The sequence below is a fragment of the Lipotes vexillifer genome, unplaced genomic scaffold (assembly GCF_000442215.2).
Source record: "Lipotes vexillifer unplaced genomic scaffold, Lipotes_vexillifer_v1.1 scaffold2006, whole genome shotgun sequence".
Taxonomy (NCBI): Eukaryota; Metazoa; Chordata; class Mammalia; order Artiodactyla; family Lipotidae; genus Lipotes; species Lipotes vexillifer.
In genome coordinates, this window is record NW_006776141.1 from 75151 (window position 1) to 96738 (window position 21588).

At 43.0% G+C, this 21588-nt stretch overlaps 1 protein-coding gene across 1 annotated transcript in view; it reads left to right on the forward strand.

Annotated features, from left to right (window-relative positions):
• Window positions 1-21239, forward strand: part of LOC103072726 (signal-induced proliferation-associated 1-like protein 1) — a gene marked incomplete at its 5' end in the record, with an annotated part of 89937 nt that extends 68698 nt beyond the window's left edge. Inside the window, 5 exons of the mRNA XM_007450288.1 lie at window positions 4270-4516; window positions 15323-15469; window positions 17339-17453; window positions 20108-20192; window positions 20873-21239. Coding sequence (XP_007450350.1) covers window positions 4270-4516; window positions 15323-15469; window positions 17339-17453; window positions 20108-20192; window positions 20873-21016 — 738 coding nt within the window. The remainder of the gene's footprint in view (window positions 1-4269; window positions 4517-15322; window positions 15470-17338; window positions 17454-20107; window positions 20193-20872) is intronic.
• Window positions 21240-21588: the final 349 nt, after the last annotated feature.

Here is a 21588-nt window from a genome sequence, read left to right on the forward strand (position 1 = left end):
ACCCAGGGCACAAATGGTTTCCTTAGCAACGTTGCAAAAGATAGTACTTGAAACTTCTTTCTTTATCCATCAAAAACCAAAGAGGTATATTAAAATTTTTAACTACCAGTTTCAAAATAAAAATTATTTCAGATTTTTCATTTGAGGTTAGAGGAAAATAAAACCTGCCCTGAAAGGAATCTTTCCACCAGTTCTTAGTTTAACATTTTTGGAAAGGAGCAAGCTCAGAGCTTTCATCCTTTTGATTTACTCATGCAGTGGAAATAATTGAAAGCAAATGTCTGTCTTGCCCTTATTCAGGCCTTGGCTTTTATTTCCAAAGTGAATTACTTTAACATTCCTTTTTGAAATAGGAATGCACATTCTTTATGTTGTGACTATATTACCGTGAGACCCTCTGCAAAGAAAATGCTTCTGCTGGCTAAACTATTATGGTGAAAAGTCTGGAAGCAAGAGCTGGAAATATGCTCTGTTTTTCTCTCTCGTTTCATCCTTTTTGGTTTGGTTTCAGATGAGTTCAGCTAAGTAGCTCTGCGTGTCTTGTGAGACTCATCATCTGAATGGCCATGCCTCTGCTGTGTCAGTAAGGCTAACATGCCCTTGAGAGGTCTTCCAGGCCATGCCTGACTCAAGGCTCCGAGCCACTGCATCAGGCTTCAGGGTAAAAAGAGTAGCCTGCTTTGGGCTGTGATACTTGGAACCCACTCACGCCACATTGGCTTTCTCAGATAGCAAGTGCTACCAGTGAGCCATCATGAATATCAAATGACGAGGTTATTCCCCTGCTCGTTTGCCAGCAGAGTGAGAGATCTGCTGCAGGACGTGGCAGGGCTCTGCTGGGCAGGCTGGAGCTGAGAGGTGGGTGGCTGCAGGGCCCCGCGCAGCTGCTGTGGAACTCGTATCTCAAGGAAAAGGGCAGAGCTATTAACATTCTACGAAACCTCATTGGCAGGCAGAGCTGGGATCACTGTGTTCTCCCCGAGGGCTGCATGAGTCTGGAAAGTGAACAGACAGTAAGTAGTGCAAACTGAGAGCCTTGCTCTCCAGCCAGTACTCTCAGATACAGACCAAAAGGAAGAGGCCTCATGCGGCTCTAGCGTTTAGGAAGAGCCGATACTTGCTTATTGCAAGTGCGGGTAACCCATTTCACTGAGAGCCGGGAGGAATGAAAAGAGTGAGGAGGGGAAGGAGACGGACCTGAAGCAAGATGCCCCCTCTCTAGGCCTTGTTTCTCAGCTTTGAAACAAAAGACCAGACTAGATCAATGGTGCCCAAATGATTTTAAAGTTCAGGAACCCTTTTCTTCCTAATACAGTTAGTCACACACGGCAGCCCACCATGTAGAGCTAAGAAAGCAGAACTTCTCCAATGGGAGGGATGGGGTGCCTTGGGCTCTTGGGTCCCACCTGAACATCTCCTCTCCCCAGGCAGTGATGCTGGGAGGAACCCTTAGGGTTCCTTGGAACACAGTTGAGATGCCCCTTCCTGATGCTCTCTACAGTCCCTTCCAAGTCTGCCACCCATTGTATTGTGGTTCTTTCCCAGGGTCTGGCAGCACAGGGCAGCACCACTCAGCGATCTCAGGTATGACCTGCAAGGAAGACAGAGAGTGCCCTAGGGGACTGGATAGGTGCACATACCTTGAAGACTGGAGTTGAAGAGGGCTGGGGTCAGGAGCCATCCCAACGTGCTTGGCCCGGGCTAGGTCCTGCTAGTTTTTAACGGATAGAAAGCATCTAGGCAGATTGCTTCCTTCCATCTCCTCCCCTGCCTCCCTTTAGTGCAGGATGTTATAACTTTGAATAAATCTCACTGCTCAAAGGATCTCTTCAAGGTAGCTGTTTACTACCTTGAAGTATATTAACATTTCCCAAAGAGGCTGAAACAAGAACTGGTAGAAAATCTCTCTCCTGTAAAACCATCAGGGTGGATATATTCACTGGAAAAGGAAATCCCTTTGCCAAACCCAGATGTGCTAAAAACGATTGAGAGCAGTTTTGTTTTGTTTTTTTATAAATTTATTTTTGGCTGCGTTGGATCTTCCCTGCTGCACGCAGGCCCCCTCTACCTGCGGCAAGTGGGGGCCACTCCTCACTGTGGTGCGCGGGCTTCTCACTGCGGTCTTGTTGCAGAGCATGGGCTCCAGGCGCGTGGGCCTCAGTGGTTCTGGCTCGCGGGCTCTAGAGCACAGGCTCAGCTGCCCTGCGGCATGTGGGATCTTCCCGGACCAGGGCTCGAACCCATGTCCCTTGCACTGGCAGGCGGACTCCCAACCACTGCACCACCAGGGAAGCCCGAGAGCAGTTTTTGAATAGAGAGATCTGAAATCTGGTCTAGTAGGCAGGAGCCTTATGTGACAGTTCTAGAACCTTGCAGGTGGAGGGAGATGATTTTTTTTTTTTTTTTTTTTTTTTTTTTTTTTTCAGAAGAAAGAAAAGAAAAGAATTTATTTCTGGGTCTCAAAGTTAATAAACATAATAACGTGTTAGGCTGTACCTATTATGCTCACTTTTTTTTTTTTTTTTTTTTTTTTTTTAGTTTACAATTAGCAAGCCATTTAACCTCTCTAATGCCCACTCTTGTGTGTGAAGTGAGAAGGGAAATCATTTCCATACCAAGTCCCCTCCCACTTAAAGACTCACAAAGCATTTATCACAGCAGCTTAGTTTTCAAGGTAAGCACGTATGTACTTTGGGCTTAACTCATTGTGAATTTTAAAAACTGAACACAGTTGGCTACACCTGGGGCTCATTTACAATGCATTTGATTAATAATTTTTTCATATTTATGCTGCAGCTGTGCATCCCACACTGTGGGTAGCTTTGACTTGATTAACCCTTGGCTTGTTGGACCGGAAGCATGTTAGACCTCAGAACCCATGAATGAGTGAGCATCAGCTCTGTTCTCAGCTCTGTCCTAGATGGAGGCATTGCCATATCATTATCTCTCTATCCCTTCAAAGTGTCATGGAAAGTTTCACAGTGGCTTTCATAGTCACTGCCAGCAGTGACTCAGCCCTCCTACTCACATCCTCACCTGTTCTCCACATTGTTCTCCCTGCCAAGGTGAACCGTTAACTAAGAAGAACTGAATAACGATAACTCTGTTTTTTGTTGTTGTTGTTGTTGTTGTTGTTTTTGCGGTACGTGGGCCTCTCACTGTTGTGGCCTCTCCCATTGCAGAGCACAGGCTCTGGACGCGCAGGCTCACGGGCCCAGCTGCTCCGCGGCATGTGGGATCTTCCCGGACTGGGGCACGAACCCACGTCCCCTGCATCGGCAGGCGGACTCTCAACCACTGCGCCACCAGGGAAGCCCCAGGATAACTCTGTTAATGGACCGCATACTCTGTTGGCTTGCAGGATGCTGGATATTTCAATATTGTTAACGTGTCTGTTTTTTCTCCATGAATGGAATTCTCAGAAGCTTGCTATTTGTAGAAAAATCTCAAATAAAAATCAAATCTGGTCACTGAGGCAAAAGACATTAACAAGAGATACAGCTATCTGGAGCTTTTGTCATTTATATATAACTGTATAAATGCTTATCACTTATAACGATGACTTCCCTATTTTTAGTTCACGAATAGAAATCCACCTAAAAAATAAATTATCTCCCAAGCTCATTAAATATAATATCAGTAGTTAATGCTTTCAAAAGCCACCTATTATTTGAGTGAATATATTGTGATGATCAAAAGCTCTTGTTGCCTGGCAAACATGCAGTCGCTTGACAAGCTTCTGAGGATACCTTCCTGGCACCATGGCTGTTTCGCTGGAGACCGTAACATTATTTCATAACACCACTGATAACATACTGTTGTGCTCAGTCCAGTGTTTCATGGAATCCTCATAATAATCCTGAGAGGTGGCCCCATTTCACAGATGAGGAATTGGGCTCAGAGCAATAACATGATTTGGTCAAAGACACAGGATTCAAATAAAACCCATATTTGTCTGATCCCAAAGTCTTGTTGTTAACCATGATACGATAGTGATGAATCCACTTGATCCCACATGTGAATTTTGTACTGAGCACTGATCGGCTGCAGCCAGCATGCTGGGCTGTGAGGATGCGGCGCCCGGAGCTCCTGTTTTAGCCCTTAAGGATGTAGACAATGATGGTGGACCTTGAGGCTTCCCTGTTGGGCCCCAGGATCTGAAAGGTTGTGTCTACCAGAGTGATTTTGTTAACGCACCCATCCTCCGCCCCGGTCTTGGGTGTGTGACCCAGAAGATTGACTTTCTGTTGTCTTGACGCTTTTTTTCAGTTCCACGCGCTCTCCTCTCCTCAGTCTCCCTTTCCCACCACTCCCACCTCAAGGCGGGCCTTGCACAGAACGCTGTCCGATGAGAGTATTTACAGCGGCCAGAGGGAGCACTTTTTCACCTCAAGGGCTTCGCTTCTGGACCAAGCCCTGCCCAACGATGTCCTCTTCAGTAGCACATACCCTTCTCTCCCCAAGTCTCTTCCATTGCGGAGGCCTTCTTACACCTTGGGAATGAAGTCGCTGCACGGTAAGTGTGTCTTCAGCTGCAGCTGAACAGCCCTGCTGATGATGGCCAGTGTCTGCAGACACGTGCCACTCAGTTTGCTCTAGAATGAGAATTAGAGGAAGTCCTGCTTGCTTGCTCACATTATCTGGGCTCACCACCCCTCCCTCATTCAGCCTCTCACCTGGAATCCCAGACCACAGGGATTGAGCCTCACCAGACCGCAAGAGTCATCTAGGATGCTTGGTTTATTTTTTTTCAGTTGAGGTGTAATTGACATATAACATTATATTAGTTTCAGATTAAGATTTACTTTTGTAGCAGCTTTCAAATATGCAGTACAGTATTAACAATAGTCACCATGCTGTATATCCCCATGACTCATTTATTTTATAACTGGAAATTTGTACCTTTGACCCCCTCCAGCATCTTTCACTACCCCCACCCTACTTCTGGCAACCACCAGTCTATTCTCTGTATCTATGAGCTCAAATTTTTTTTTTTTTAGATTTCATGTATAAGTGAGATAGATCATACAGTATTTGTCTTTCTCTGACATTTTTCAATTAGCACAGTGCCCTCAAGGTCCAGCCGTGTTGTTGCAAATGGCAACATTTCATTCTTTTTTTAATTAATTTGTATTGAAGCATAGTTAATTTACAATGTTGGGTTAGTTTCTACTGTACAGCAAAGTGAATCAGTTCTCCATATACTTATATCCACTCTTTCTTAGATTATTTTCCCATATAGGTCATTACAGAGTATTGGATAGAGTTCCCCGTGCTATACAGTAGGTTCCTAGTCGTTATCTATTTTATATATAGTAGTGTGTGTATGTCAATCCCAATCTCCCAATTTATCCCTCTTCCTCCTTTCCCCCCTGGTAATCATAAGTTTGTTTTCTACATCTGTGACTCTAAATTTTCATTCCTTTTTTATGGCAGAATAATATTCCATTGTATGCGTGTCCACATTTTCTTTATCCATTCATCCATCAGCGGACACTAAGGTGGCTTCCATGTCTTGGCTAAATATGCTGCAGTGAACATGGGGGTGCACATATCATTTTGAATTAGTGTTTTCTATTTCCTTGGTTAAATACCCAGAAGTAGAATGTTGGATCATATGGTAATTCTATTTTTAACTTTTTGACCCTCCATACTGTTTTGCATAGTGGTTGCACCAATTTACATTCCCATGAACAGTGCACAAGGGCTCCCTTTTCTCTACATTCTTACCAACAATTGTTATTTGTTGTCTTTTTGATAATAGCCATTCAACAGTTATGAGATAACATCTCAATAGGTTTCGATTTGCATTTCCTGGATGATGAGTGATGTTGACCATCTTTTCATATACCTGTTGGCCATCTGTATGTCTTCTTTGGGAACACGTCTATTCAAATCTTCTACCCATTTTTTACTCGGATTGTTTGCTTTTTTGCTATTGAGTTGTATGAGTTCTTTACATATCTTGGATATTAACCCCTTATCAGATATGTGATTTGCAAATATCTTCTCCCATTCGGTAGGTAGCCTTTTCATTTTTTTGATGGTTTCCTTTGCTGCACAGAAGCTTTCTAGTTTGATGTAGTACCACTTGTTTATTTTTCCTTTTGTTGCTTTTGGTGTCAGAACCACAAAATCATCACCGAGACTGATGTCAAGGAGCTTACCATGTATGTTTTCTTCTAGGATTTTTATGGTTTCAGGTCTTACATTCAAGTCTTTAATCCATTATGAGTTAACTTTTGCATATGGTGTAAAATAGTGGTCCACATTCATTCTTTTGCATGTAGCTGTCCAGTTTTCCCAACACCAGTTATTAAAAATACTGTCCTTTCCCCATTGTATATTCTTTCCTCCTTTGTCATAAATTTATTGATCATATATGTGTGGGTTTATTTCTGGGCTCTCTATTCTGTTCCACTGATCTATGTGTCTATTTTTATGCCATTACCATACTGTTTTATTGTACCTCTGTAATAAAATTTGAAATCAGGAAGCATGATGCCTCCAGTTTTTTGGTTCTTCTCAACACTGATTTGGCTATTCAGGGTCTCTTGTGGTTCCATACAAATTTTAGGATTGTTTATTCTATTTCTGTAAAATATGCCATGGGAATTTTGATAGGGATTGCTTTGAATATGTTGATTGCTTCGGTGATATGGAAATTTTAACAGTATTCATCTAATCCGTGAGCATTGAATGTCTTTTCATTTATTTGTGTCTTTGTCAGTTTTTTCATTAATGTCTTGTATTTTTCAGTGTACAGGTCTTTCACCTCCTTGGTTAAATTTATTCCTAGGTGTTTTTTTCTTTTTTGTATATGGGATTTTCTTAATATATCCTTTTGATAGCTTGTTGTTAGTGAATAGAAACAACAGGTTTTTTGTATTGATTGTGTGTCTTACAACTTTCCTGAATTCTTTGATTAGTTCTAATAGTTTTTTGGTGGAGTCTTTAAGGTTTTCTATATATGACATGTTATCTGCAAATAGTGACAGTTTTGAATGCTTCCTATTTCTTTTTCTTGCCTCACTGCTCTGGGTAGGACTTCCAATACTATGTTGAATAAAAGTGGTGAGAGTGGGCATCCTGTCTTGTTCCTGACCTTAGAGCTTTCAGCTTTTCAAAGTTGAGTATGGCATCACCTGTGGGCTTGTGATATATGGTTTTTATTATGATGAGGTATGTTCCCTCTGTACCCACTTTGTTCAGAGTTTTTATCATAAATGGATGTTGAAAATGTAAATGCTTTTTCTGCATCTATTGAGATGATCATATGATTTTTATATTTCATTTTGTTAATGTGGTTTATCACATTGATGAACCATCCTTACATCCCTGGAATGAAACCCACTTGAACATGGTATATGATCCTCTTAACATATTGTTGAATTAGGTTTGCTAATATTTTGTTGAGGAGTTTTGCATCCATGTTTTTAGGGATATTGGCCTATAATTTTCTTTTCTTGTGGCATCCTTGTCTGGTTTCCATATCAGGGTAATGCTGGCCTTGTAAAATGTGTTTGGAAGTGTTCCCTCCTCTTCTATTTTTTTGGAAGAGTTTGAGAAGAAATGGTATTAAATCTCCTTTGAATGTTTGGTAGAATTCATCGGTAAAGCTGTCTGAGTCCTGACTTTCATTGTTGGGAGATTTATGATTACTGATTCCATCTCCTTACTAGTAATTTGTTCAGATCCTCTATTTCTTCATGATTCAGTCTTGGTAGGTTGTGTGTTCCACTTCTTTGAAGTTGTCCGGTTTGTTGGCATATGACTATTTATAGTAGTATCTTATGATCCCTTGTATTTCTGTGGTATCAGATGTAACAACTCCTCTTTGATTTCTGATTTTGAGTCCTCTCTTTTTTTCCTGAGTGTAGCTAAAGATTTATCAATTTCATTTATTTTTTTTTCAAAGAACCAGCTCTTAGTTTCTTTGACCTTTTCTGTTCTCTTTTTAGTCTTTCATTTATTTTGCTCTGATTTGTGTTTTTGTTTTTTTGTTTTTTGTGAGTGTGTGTGTGGTACATGGGCCTCTCACTGTTGTGGCCTCTCCCACTGCGGAGCACAGGCTCCGGACGCGCAGGCTCAGCGGCCATGGCTCACGGGCCCAGCCGCTCCGCGGCATGTGGGATCTTCCCGGACCGGGGCACAAACCCGTGTCCCCTGCATCGGCAGGCGGACTCTCAGCCACTGCGCCACCAGGGAAGACCCCGCTCTGATCTTTGTTATTTCCTTTCTTCTACTAACTGTGGGCTTCAATTCTTCTTCTTTTCCTAGTTTCTTGAGAGGTAAAATTTGGTTTTTTGAGATCATTCTCATTTCTTGATGTAGGCAATTATTGTTATGAACTTCCCTCTTAGAATTGCTTTTGCTGCATCCCATAATTTGGTATGTTGTATTTCCATTTTCAGTTGTCTCAAAGTATTTTTTAAGTTTCTCTTGCTTTCTTCTTAGATCCGTCGGTTGTTCAGTAGCATGTTGTTTGTTTAATCTCTACCTATTTGTGAGTTTTCCAGTTTTCTCCTGTAATCAATTTCTGGTACATACCACTGTGGTCAGAAGAGATGTTTGATATGGTTTTAATCTTTTTAAATTTAGTAAGACTTGCTGTGGCCTAACATATGGTCTGTCCCATATGTTATCCCATATGCACCTGAGAAGAATGTGCATTCTGTTGCTTTTGAATGGAATGTTCTGTATTTCTGTTAAGACCATCAGTCTAAAATGTCATTTAAGGCCAATGTTTCGTTATTGCTTTTTTGTCTGGGTGATCTATCATTTGTTGAAAGTGATATATTAAAGGCCCCTGTTGTTGTTGTATTCCTGTCTATTCTCCCTTGAGGTCTATTAATATTTGCTTTATATAATTAGGTGCTCCTAGGTTATGTGCACAAATATTTACAAATGTTATATTCTGTTGTTGAATAACCACTTTAGTATTATGTCATGATCTTTGTCTGTTACTACAGTCTATCTTAAAGTCTATTTCATCTGATGTAAGTATAGCTACCCCAGCTTTCTTCTGGTTTCCTTTTGCATGGAATATCTTTTTCCATCCCTTTGTGTGTGTCCTTACATGTGAAGTGAATCTCTTGAAGCAGCAATTAGACATATATTTTTTATCCAGTCACTCTATCTTTTAATTGAAGAATTTAGTCTGTTTACATTTAAAGTAATTATTGGTAACTATGTACTTGTACCATTTTGTTGTTTTCTGGATGCCTGTAGTTCCTCTGATGCTTTCTTCTTCTTTACTGTCTTCCTTTGTGGTTTGATGACTTTCTTTAGTGGCATGCTTTGGTTTCTTTCTCTGTCTTTTGTGTATATACTATAGAGTTTTGCTTTGTGGTTACCATGAGGCTTACTTAAAACAACTTATAACAGTCTGTTTTAAGTTGAGAACAGCTTAAATTTGAACATATTCTAAAGCTCTAACTTTTACTCCCCACCCCACTTCATGTTTTTATGTAAAAGTTACGTCTTTTTATCTTGCGTATCCCTGAACTTATTATAGTTATAGTTATTTTTACTACTTTTGTCTTTTAACCTTCATACTGGCTTTACAAGTGGTCAGTTCACCACCTTTAGTATATATTTACCTTTTCCAGTGAGATACATACTTTAGTATGTTTTCTTATTACTAATTAGCACTCTTTCTCAAAAGAAGTCCCTTTAACTATTCTTGTAAAACCAGTGTAGTAATGAACTTCCTTAGCTTTTGCTTATCTGAAAAACTCTTATTTCTCCTTCAATTCTGAATTGACAGCTTTGCCAGGTAGAGTATTCTTTGTTGGCAGTTTTTTCCTTTCAGCACTTTGAATATATCACGCTGCTCCCCTCTGGCTTGCAAAGTTCCTCCTGAAAAATGTGCTGATAGTCTAACGGGTGGTTCCCTTCTATGTAACAAGTTGTTCTTTTCTTCCTGCTTTTAAGATTCTCTCCTTCTTTTTTTTTTTTAAATTTATATTTATTTATTTTTGGTTAGGTTGGGTTTTTGTTGCTGCGTGCGGGCTTTCTCTAGTTGCGGTGCACGGGCTTCTCATTGTGGTGGCTTCTCTTGCTGCAGAGCATGGCCTCTAGGCGCACGGGCTTCAGTGGTTGTCGCTCGCGGGCTCAGTAGTTGTGGCACATGGGCTTAGTTGCTCCGTGGCATATGGGATCTTCCCAGACCAGGGCTCGAACCCATGTCCCCTGCATTGGCAGGCAGATTCTTAACCACTGCACCACCAGGGAAGTCCCTCTCCTTCTCTTTAACTGTTGGCGTTTTAATTATGTGTTTTGGTGTGGTTTTCTTTGGGTTCATCTTTTTGAGAACTCTCTGGACTTCATGGATCTAGATATCTGTTTCCTTCCCCTGGTTAGGGAAGTTTTCAGCCATTATTTCTTCAAATAAGTTTTCTGCCCTTTCTCTCTTCTCCTCCTGGGACCCCTATAATGTGAATGTTGGTCCGCTTGATGTTGCCCCATATGTCCCTTAAGCTTTCTTCACTGTTTTTCATTCTTTTTTCTTTTTGCCTCTCTGATTGACTGAATTCCTCTACCCTATGTTAGACTTCACCGCTCCTTTCTTCTGCTTCATCTAGTCTGCTGTTGAGCCCCTCTAGTGTATTTTTCAGTTCAGTTACTGTATTCTTCAGCTCTGTGACTCCTGTTCGGTGCTCTCTTTTACGTTCTGTGTCTTTGTTGAAGTTGTCAACTGTGTTCATCCTTTCTCCTCTCAAGCTTCGTGAACATCTTGATGGCCATCATGTTTAACTCTTTATCTGGTAAGTTACTTATCTTCATTTCATTGAGAATTTTCCCTGAGATTTTTCTTGTGTTTTTCATTTGGAACATTTTCCTTTGTTTCTTCGTCTTCCTTGACGCTGTGTGTGGTAAAACAGCCACCTCTCCCAGCTTTGATGGAGTGGCCTCATGTATAAGATGAACCGTATCTTCCTACCCTGCCCTAGCTCTTGGTTGTCTCTCAAACTTTTGTGATTGTCCAAGCAGCCTAGTTTATTTTTAAGAGCCCCCAGTAGCTGAGGGTGTGACAAGACCTGTCAGTGTCTGCAATGGATGGATCTCAGTCATCACTTAGGTTCAGTCATCACTTAGATCTCAGTCATCACTTAGATTGGAAACCGGAATCTCAGGCAGCAGCTTTTAAAGTATGCATATATGTACAGTCCTATGGGACCACAAGTATAAGCACCACCCCACCACCACCACCACCAGTGACCTGGAGATGTCTGCTGGGTGGCAGTCATAAGTACTGGGGCACCAGATGTATATATAAGCGCCTTTCTGGAGATGCCTGTGAGCTGGAGTGAGGCAGATGGAGAACACAAAGATTGCGTCCACTAGCCTCTAAATGTGCCAGATGGCCTCTAAATGTGCCACTGGCCTCTGTTCCCTGAGAGCACCTTGCAGGCCTCTAAATGTGCCAAAACAGGCTATGTGCCAAAACAGGCTATGTCTGTGGCCAAAGCTCCAGGACAAGCGAGTAGGACTCTTTCACAGAAAGACTGGGGTGTGTTTCAGTCTGCCGCCTGGTAGTGCCCTGGGGGGGGGGGGGGGTGTGGGCCGGGTAGCCTGCCAAGAACTGCCTCTTCAGGTGTTAGAGTCCCATGGGACCCAGAAACATGAGCTCCTCTTGGGCTCCAGAGCCAGACGATCAAGGGTTAGCCACTGTGCAGCAGCCACAAAACTGGGGCTCCTGATGTGGTAAAAGCTCTCCTCTGGGATGCTTGCTAAAAATAGAGATTTCCAGACCTCACCCAAGACCTGCTGAATTTGAATACAAAAGTGTGGTTTGTATTGTATTTTTACCAGACATCCCAGCTGCTGTTAGGATTGGGCAAATTTGGCTAACACCAGATTAGTTATTTCTTAGAGAATTTTATCCACTGGCTTCCCTGAGCCACACCATTGTTCTGTCTTTCCCAGCTGTGAGAATATTAGCTGTGGTGTTGGCCACTCGTTGACTCATTCATTCATTGAGTGAGTGAGTATTATTTAGGAAAAGGCTTATTGATGCCGGGCACCTCCGTATTCTTCCCTTTGATTCATAAATTCCTTGTTCCTCCATCACCTTACTTGATCCCAGTTTTCTTAAGGGCCATATTCAGGGACCAAAAAAAACTGCTTTTTTTCTTTCTCCTCTGTCCAACTCCATTCCAGGGTTCTGCAGCTACCCTCCCACTATTGCCCAGCACAGCAGATACCTATTGTGGAACCTGTGTGCCTTATCATACATATGGCTGTAACCCCACCTCCCTTCTGCCCTTTTTCCTTCAGGGAATTCTGCAGCTTTATCTCTCTCTATGTCCATTTATACCCAATTTCTTTTCCCTCTGCTGCTTCTCTGAAGCAGTGTTTTCTTTAAATCTCCTGCCTTCCTAGTTTGCTTTCTCCCTGTATCTTTTCTGAGCTTTCAACCCACTCCCATGACTGTTCCTCCATCATCTCCATCCTGCTTCCTACACAGTTCCCTTCTCCCCTGTGGCAGACATCACTCAAGAATCACATCAGCTTCCCCCTCCTCCCTCTTTATAAGAGGTCCAACTATGGCTTGAACCTGATTTCTCTTTGCTCTGAAAGGTCACTGTCTATGAACCAAAGCTGACACATGAAATGACCACTTTTTACCATCTGGACTCTAGAAACCACCTAGTTGTGCCCTAAATAGTAGGCTTTTTTTCTCCCCTTCTCTCCCTGCACTCCATTCCTCTTACAACTTCCTGCCTACCTTGAATGTTTCTTTCACTTCCCCATTTTTTTTTAACCTTTATAGGGATAAAAATAAACCCTCTGTGAAAGCCTGTCTGCGTGTGTCATGTCACAGTAGGCCTGGCACTGAGGAAGGGAAGGAGCGGGCCACCCTCTCCCAGCTCCTTCCATCACCTCTTCTTGCTTTCCTAAAAGTCAGGCAGCAGCCACAGTGATCCCACGCCCTAAACTGAGCAGCCCTTGCGGGGCTGATCCCTACGCCTTGGCCTCGTTGGTGTGACCACCACTGAGATACTGAGATGTGTTTGGGGAATGGACGACTTGTTTTTTTTCCAAGTGGAAATTTGGGCCCCAGAGATAAAAGGGCAGAAGGGTTGTCTGTGACACACAGAATTGTTCCAAAGAATCTGAAAAAGAAAAAAAGAAAAAATATATATATATATATATGTCCTGAATCACTTTGCTGTACATCAGAAACTAACACAACATTGTAAATCATTCCAACTACTTACCCTTGGTGGGAGCAAGTTTAAATACAACTGAGCCTTTAATATCAGACAACATTTGTTGATGTCCATTTACTCATAATTTTGCTAATGTCAAGCACGTTAATAACTAGTAACTGCACTTCAGACCAGTTCTTTATGTAATTTGAAAGGGAAAGCAAGCGCTAAATGTACTCTGGTTTATAGGCTATCATAATTTACAAAACTTTTTAATTCACAGTTATTTCCAGAGTCGCTTAGAGATTTTAACTGAGAAGTTCACTTTCAGCTTTGTGTTTGCATGAGTTTTAGTGTTACAGTCACATTGTGCAGGTGACCCTTCTCATGGAGGCACATGCTCTGCTCTCGTTTCTGCCCCAGCTGCTGCCCCATTGAGAGCATCTTCATTTCCTGAGCTACGTTTCCCTCTCTCCTCCACCTATATGAACCTGAGCAGTAGCAGCACGCCCTCCACTGCACAGGGGGGCTCATTTCACCCATTCCTCCCGTCCCCAGGATAAGCAGAGCTTAGCTGTTACTGTAGTTTAATATTTGTATTTTAAAAAGTTGTCACCTTAAAAGGGGCTTGGGATGTTGGGCTGCTGTAAATCGAAAAACGTACAGGTTTCTGTAACTGACTGTACTGCTGAACTGAATGAATAAGCATTTTCAGAACTCTAATGGAAAACTGATGAATTCATAAAAGTGCTAACAAAAGATCAAGATGAAAAAAAAATTAATTACATGGGACTGAGTGAACTGATGAGGATGATTATAATTTCTGTGACTTTCTGTTTGAATTAAAAAAAAAAAAAAAGATCTTCCCAATGAACAAAGTTTACTGCATCACTTCCCAGCTGAGTATCTCTCAGTGTCTTTTTGTCCTCATTGGAAGTATGATTCTTGCTGTGCTGGTAAACGTTTAACAATCAGCTCCTGGAAGGAGGCAAAGGCCCTGACTTGCAGCACTTGCCAGTTATTGTGGTGTAGATATACTCCTACCTCAGCTGATTTCAGGTTACCAAAGTGATGTCACTGAAAGCAAACTGGGAAGAGATGTATACAGATACACTACTGTATAGAGTTCCCACCATATAGATACCTCCACAACATAGAAAATAGCAAAAAAATGTAATCAACCAGGATGAGTCTTGAGTACCATCTTTTAAAAATATGATTTATTTAGTCGTAAGTTTACATAATTGAATTTTTTTAAGGTTTTTTGATGTGGACCATTTCTTTTTGTCTTTCTACATTTTTACACTTAAGATTATAACCCTATAAACTCATTTATCAACTATCTTCCTTTTCTGTATTATTCTTGGCACTCAACTAAGACTGCTGAAGTCTATCGTACCTTGTATTTTTACATTCTCCAATAAGAACTTAAGAATATAAGATGTGCATTAAAAAAACAACAAAAAAAAGAAAACTGATGCCAAGAGTTGCTTAGCGTGTCCTTGGGAAGGAGGAGGATGCCAACACCAGTTAACCTATGTTAACTCTGCTGGGTGACCCAGCACTCACTTTCACGTGCTCTGATTTGGTTCTCACACCACCCTGGATACATCCAACTGCAGAAACCAGTGGGCCATTCCTGGGATACAGGACAGACATGGGCCAGGGATGCAGGGAGTCCACATGGAGGGCAGTCAGATCCCAGGTTCCAGTGCAGTTAAAAATAAGCTTTACTATCCCCTCAAACAAGCATCACCAAGCCTCCCTGGCCTGGCTGCAAAACCCACCTCTCTTGAAGTAGGTCCCTTCACCCCAGCCTGAATCTCTCGACTCTGTGAGGAAACACGAGGAGCTGCCCTGGGTCCCACTGTAGACAAGCAGCTCCTGCCAAAGCAGACACATTGCCTCGGCGCAGGACTGACTTTTCCAAGACTCACCACACTAGAAATGGGACAGTGGGAGGTTGTACAAAAGTGAATTAAGGTTGGAGGAAGTCAATTCCCAGTTCCACTCAGCTTTAGAATGACCACTAATGGCCTGTTAGACTAGAAACTGATTCCAGGTAACAAATGACTTACAAATATATTGTAACAGAAAATGGGTAAAGTTTTGAGTGGTTCTCCTGTGGGCGTGAGAAGCATCTTATCCCTTGTCCCTTCCTGCAGGAGAGTTCTCGGCCTCGGACAGCTCCCTCAATGACATCCAGGAGACCCAAAGGCCGCCCATGCCCGACCCCGGCCTCATGCCCCTGCCCGACGCTGCTGCAGATTTGGATTGGTCCAACCTGGTGGATGCTGCCAAGGCATATGAGGGTGAGTCTACTGATGGTCCAGGCTGGGCCACACTGAGGTCGTGGGCAGTGTGAGTGCTCTGGACACACTGACAACACACACATTTTACCATCGCAGCCAGAAACCAGTTGAGCTAACAGTTCTTGGGCACTTGGTACGGTCCCCCACTGTTAGATTTAATCAGGTGGAACCCAGTGTTTCCTCTACATAGGAATTCATCTCACGGATGCCTCGCCTCCCCGTACCTGAGAAGGGCAGAGTGCAGGGGAATCCCAACTGTCACTTGAATGAAAACAGCACATGTCCGGAAGAGTTTATCACGTCGTGAAGACGTCATTGCTCAACGCACAGTGGATCTGTTAGGATGCTTGTCCTGCTTGGCCCGGCCCCAGGCTCCTCCCTCTGCTCTTCTCACTCATCTCTCGGGTGTGTGGTAGCACGTGTGCTTTCTGCCTGCTTCGTTCCTACGTCACCCCACTGGCTGTGTGCTTGCGTTAAGCCAGTGGTCCTTCAATGCAGGCCCTTAGACTCGTGCTGACCTGCTCTGCTGAAATAGAAAAAAACTAAAAGTATTGCTGTGTGTGTTGACATGAGGTTGTCAGAGGTCTTTTTTTGATAGACTGACTCTGAGGTTGCCCTTCCCGATTTTTTGATGCTAAAATGATCTTTGTAAAATGATGGTGCTAGCAGATGATTGGTTTTGAGTTTTTGTTTTATTGCCCTTACTTGGAAGGATTGATAGTTGCTCTTCAGTCAAGCTCCAGTTTGGGGGAGCCAGTTGCCTAGGCCATGGAATTCAGAAGTCAGACAACCACAGAGCAGTGAACAGTCAATCCCCATTTTAGCTGATGGCAATTCCCCAGGACTAACTTGATTGTAAATTTCAATGTGTTGGTCACGCTCCTTCATATAAAATCACTGTTTTGTTTTTTTGTTTTAATTTTTATTGGAGTATAGTTGATTTACAATGTTGTGTTACTTTCAGGTATACAGCAAAGTGAATCAGTTACACATATACATATACCCATTCTTTTTTTGATTCTTTTCCCATATAGGCCATTACAGAGTATTGAGTTCCCTGTGCTATACAGTAGGTCCTTATTAGTTATCTCTTTTATATATAGTAGTGTGTACATGTCAATCGCAATCTCCCAGTTTATGCCTCCCCCCCTCACCCCCTTGGTAACCGTAAGTTTGTTTTCTACATCTGTAACTCTACTTCTGTTTTGTAGATAAGTTTATTAGTACCCTTTTTTTAGATTCCACATATAAGTGATATCACATGATATTTGTCTTTCTCTGTCTGACTTACTTCACTCAATATGACAATCTCTCGGTCCATCCATGTTGCTGCAAGGAAGTTTTGGTTTTTTAGTGGGAGGTTTTTTTTTTTTTTTTTGAGTTTGTTTCTTGGCCTGAAGTCTGTGTATTTTGAAACAGAGGTGGTGTGGGCCTAGGCTAAAGCCCACCAAGGTGGCCAAGAGTCTTAGGGAAAACATACTTGAGGAAGCCTCGAGAAGCTTAGCTCTTTAATGCGTTTTATGTTGTCACTGAGTGGAAAGCATCAGTCTGGAAATTTGGCATGAGGCCTGTTTCCAGGGAAACAATAGAATGGTACTTTTATGAGCAAGGGAAAAGCTGGAATAGAAGTTGAGTCACAACAACTGTTTTTAAAAGAGAAATTACAATGTTACCACCATCCTCTCCCAGCTAAAACAGTAAAAAAATCTTTCCTACAAGGGTTGGGAGATAAGGTTTCCGATGGATTCCTGCCCCTTGATTAGATCTGACTGTGCGTGTAGGCCATTTCTTTTAGAAATGGAGGGCCCCCTTAGAGAGGGCCCAGGATCCAGTTCCAAAATACTGAATGGTTTCTTCTCTCCGTTTCAGTCCAGAGAGCCTCGTTCTTTGCTGCTAGTGATGAAAACCATCGCCCTCTGAGTGCTGCATCCAACAATGACCAGCTTGAAGAGCAGGCTCTGGCCCAGATGAAGTCTTACAGCAGGTTGGTCATCCAGTGGTGAGGGTACCACTCCACACCACACATCACCTCCACTAGTGACAGACTGCAGGTGTGGGGAAGAGGCGACAGAGGCCTCATGGATGAGCTGAATGAAGCTCATCACTCCGGTGCCAGACACTTCACTTTTTGTTCGAATGCTTTGTAACCAAATACTCTAAACACCATGAAACTGTTCTTGATGGCTTAAAAGTCGTCATTATGAATATTCATTATTATTTAATGCCCTAGTACATTTATGTCCTCGGGGTTTATTAGGTAAGGTAAGAGAAATCATTTGTGCTGAACATCCTTGGACTCCTATGCGTTTAGTCCTTGAGTCTGGTTTTTGAGTCTGTCAGTTTTGAAGCTGTCAGTCAGTTGGTCATGCTTGTAAATGTGCCTGCATCTTAGCAGCTCCCAACGTTCTGCTTCAGACCTACATTAGAACTGGGTCACCAGGATAGGTAAGATTTATTTATGTAAAATAAGAAGTTAAAAGAAAAAGCAGTGTCTGAGTTAAGGGTATGGACTCTGACTGACTTCTACTAAACTATGTAGAGGCTGACTTTTCCATTTCCCCCTCGGTTTCAGATGGTGAGGTTGTTGGATAAATGTGTGATGTTCCTATATATTAAAGCATCCCAACAGTCAGCCGTGGACACATAGTAAGCCCTCCCTAATGGAGAATAATTTCATCAATTTGAAATCTCTTTCTTAAAACCTTTTGATGATGGATAAGAATCCAGGTATCTAGAAAACTTGATCAGAAACAAACAGCCAATAACGGCAAGAGTGAGGTTGGCCTAGGTTTGCACAGATATACCGGCGACTTGTGCTTGAAGACTTCTGAAGGAAGTCTGTAAGGAACCCCTCTTCAAGAGGAAGTATAAGAGCAGTGGATCGTTTGTCGTGAGTGTAACAGATGCTGCATTTATCCTATTGTTGGGACAGTTGGGGAAGGAAAGAGGCAGTTAGTTTGGCCGTTGAGAACTTTTTAAAAAATTGCAGAGTCGAGGGGAGAGCCCCAAATGTCCCTTTTTTAGGATGAAGAGAAGTCTGAGTGAGCAAAGACTGTTCCCCTGAGAAAGATTATGAAGCGGCTCCTAAATCTTTGTAGAATCTGTAGGAGCTTAAGATGAGGATGACGATTGGGTCTTTGTTCGGTGTGGATGAGCAAATGGAGATAAATATGTTCTTAAAGATCATCAGTGCACGCAGTCACAGAATTCATTTTGCAGACCTTCAGAAATCAAGATACGCCACAGACCGTTACTGACAGCCTGCAGTGGCTGCGTCAGCCCTGCCAGGAGCGGGGACTGTGGACTCAACGGCTTGTGAAGGACAGCCCTGCCCCCGTCCCCAGCCTCAGTGTTTTCTGTTCAACACCACTCTTATTCTGTCACGTCTTTGGCCTTCAACCCATCCAAACCTGACCTACTTGTGAGGTGCTGTGGATTGCAGCTGACCACTTCCCTTTCAGAATCCATTCACTGTCAGCTTTTAATTGGTCATCCTGCCTTTCTTAGAAGTGAGGAGGTCATTATCATTCCATTTTATTTACAGCCTTGTGACACTCCATGCCACTGTGGGCTTGCTGTAGACCTAGAATTAGCAGAAGACGTTGACGCAGCTTATTTTAGGTCAGGAATTCCAACCTGAACTTTGATTTTTAATGTAAAGAATACCTTTTATTTCATGACGCCAAGAGTTCAGAGTCACCACCTCTTCCCCTTGACCTCTGGAAAGAGGCAGCTGCCAGTTGGCTCCCTGGAAGCCTTCAGATTCTTGGTTGTGTGAGGCTGAGGTGGTGTTTCTGGCTAGAACTCACCTGGAAACTTTTTGGAGCTTGAATTCAAGTAGAGAAGAGTCTGGGAGGGAGAGTTGACAGGTCTTCAGCCCCTGCCGAGCTGTGTCATCTGTCCGGCTGGTTACATGGCCTTCTCGTCCTCTAACTCCCCTTCCTTTGGACGCTCAACTGGCATGGCATTTTTAGCACTTATGAAATAGGAGAAAAGAAGAAAATTGTGGGACTTAGAGTTTGCTGATCATAATAGCGAAGAGCTTAAGACATTAAGGTTGGACTGACTGGCAAGCTTCTGAAAGACGTAGCCATATTTTTTTTAACATTTGAAGATATTTAAACTAGTCTAAGTTAAGACGTGGGCCCGATGACTTGGTCGCCACTGGGTGAGTGGCCACAGGCTTTACATACTTGGGTTGCCCCGGGGTAGAGCCTGCCCTAACCCTCCCCCAGCCAACATGCACACACAGAGGGGCAACGCTCCTCTTAAAGCCTCTAAAGAGATACTCATTTCACTGTTGGCCACTTGTGTCTGCCAGAAAGTTCTTCTTGTGCTGCCAAAGAGACCATTTTCACTTATTGTCCTGTATTCTTTTGTCACAAAGGTGCAGCATCTTAAACAAAGGAAGCCACTGATTGGCTGTAGTTCGCACTTTATTACCTTTTGTTAAGACTGCCATCTTCCTTTTTAAAATGAAAATGCACGGTTGTGTCACCATACTGAGTAATTTGACATTGAAAACCATTTTGTAAATTCAGGCGCCTCCTTAAAAAAAAAAAAAAAAAAAAAAAAAGTGCCAAACAAAGCTAGCCATGGAGGCTCCTGCCAGCAAGGTCTTTTGTTTCTTGTTCCCAGCAGTAAAAATTCCTCTCCCACTCTGGCTTCTAAAGTGGACCAGCTGGAAGGGATGCTGAAGTTGCTGCGAGAAGATCTGAAGAAGGTAAACCATATTCTCAAAGCAGGTTACGCAGTCCACGCAAGCTGCCCTTGAACCGTGAGAGCCCTTTGTCAGCAGTGTTTGTTTGTTAGTGGAATAAGATGTGGGTGTTTTTCCTACTTTCTCCGAACACATGTTTGGGGAGCTGCTTAGAGCTTGGTTCCCACGGACACACATAGTGCAAGAAAGCTTTCATTGTCACACGCACAGAAAAAACGTTCCCTTTTTTGTGAACGCCTTTAGACCTCAGCCAGCCCTCTCCCAGCCTCCGCACCCCTGGTCCATAGCCCAGACCCACGTGTCCTCACTGCTATTCAGGCTCTTGCACCAAAAGAATTAATTAGATGCTGTTTGTTTCTTGAGTGGCTTTATAGTAACACAGGAGCCCCCAGAACAATCGTCTAAAATGTAAGACAGCCCTTATTCCTTACAACTTAACAAAGACATTAAACTACTCAGTCATGTATTTACATTCCAAAATCAGCCTGTAGCGGATGCCTCTGGGAGTCCCGTTCCCTGGGTGGGAGCATCTTAAGGCCCAGCACCAGGCCACATAGATGGCTGTTTAGTGGAATGAAGGAGGGAAGCGGGTGAAGGGCGCACACAGATCCACAGCCACTCGTGGCGGCTGGGCAGGGTGAGGCCACCCTCTTAGTTCTTTCCTGCTCTGTTCGCCCTCCCAGGAAAAAGAAGACAAAGCTCACCTTCAGGCGGAGGTTCAGCACTTGCGAGAGGACAACCTGAGGCTGCAGGAGGAATCCCAGAACGCCTCCGACAAGCTAAAGAAGTTTACGGAGTGGGTCTTCAACACCATCGACATGAGCTAGGCCGGGAGGTGGGGGGGGGGGGGCCCCGCCGGGGCGCGCCCTTTAGTGCCGCCAGTGAAGGCATCCTCCGAGCTCCTGCCCCAGCTCCCAACTTTGCCCCCTTTAGGGGAGCGCACAACACAACAATTGCAGATCAACAATCATTATCTGCCTTTTGTAGAAAAGAAAAAGAAAAAGGTAAATAAAAATTTTAAAAAGTAAAATAAAAGTTTAACTGCTAAAATGTGAATGTCTTTATTTTTTTGCACAATATCTTTATCTGTTATGTATTTAAAAAGAAACTGGGCCTAGGACCAGGGTTCCCCCCACTGGCCCATCTGCCTCTATTTCCATCAGCTCTTTCTTATCTATTTCAGGTAACCCAAGCTTTCCCTCAGTATCCTGACAAATGTCATTATTCCTAGGAAGACAATAAAGTTTTTAAAAACTGTTTATTTGGGGAGGGGGATTTCCTTACCTTCGTTCCTAAAACGCCTGGGGAGGGAGGTGCTTTGAGAAAATGCCTACCTCCCTCGAATGGCTTGTGCATGAGCTAGTGATGTCTGTTCCTATCTTACAGAGATGAGCAGGAA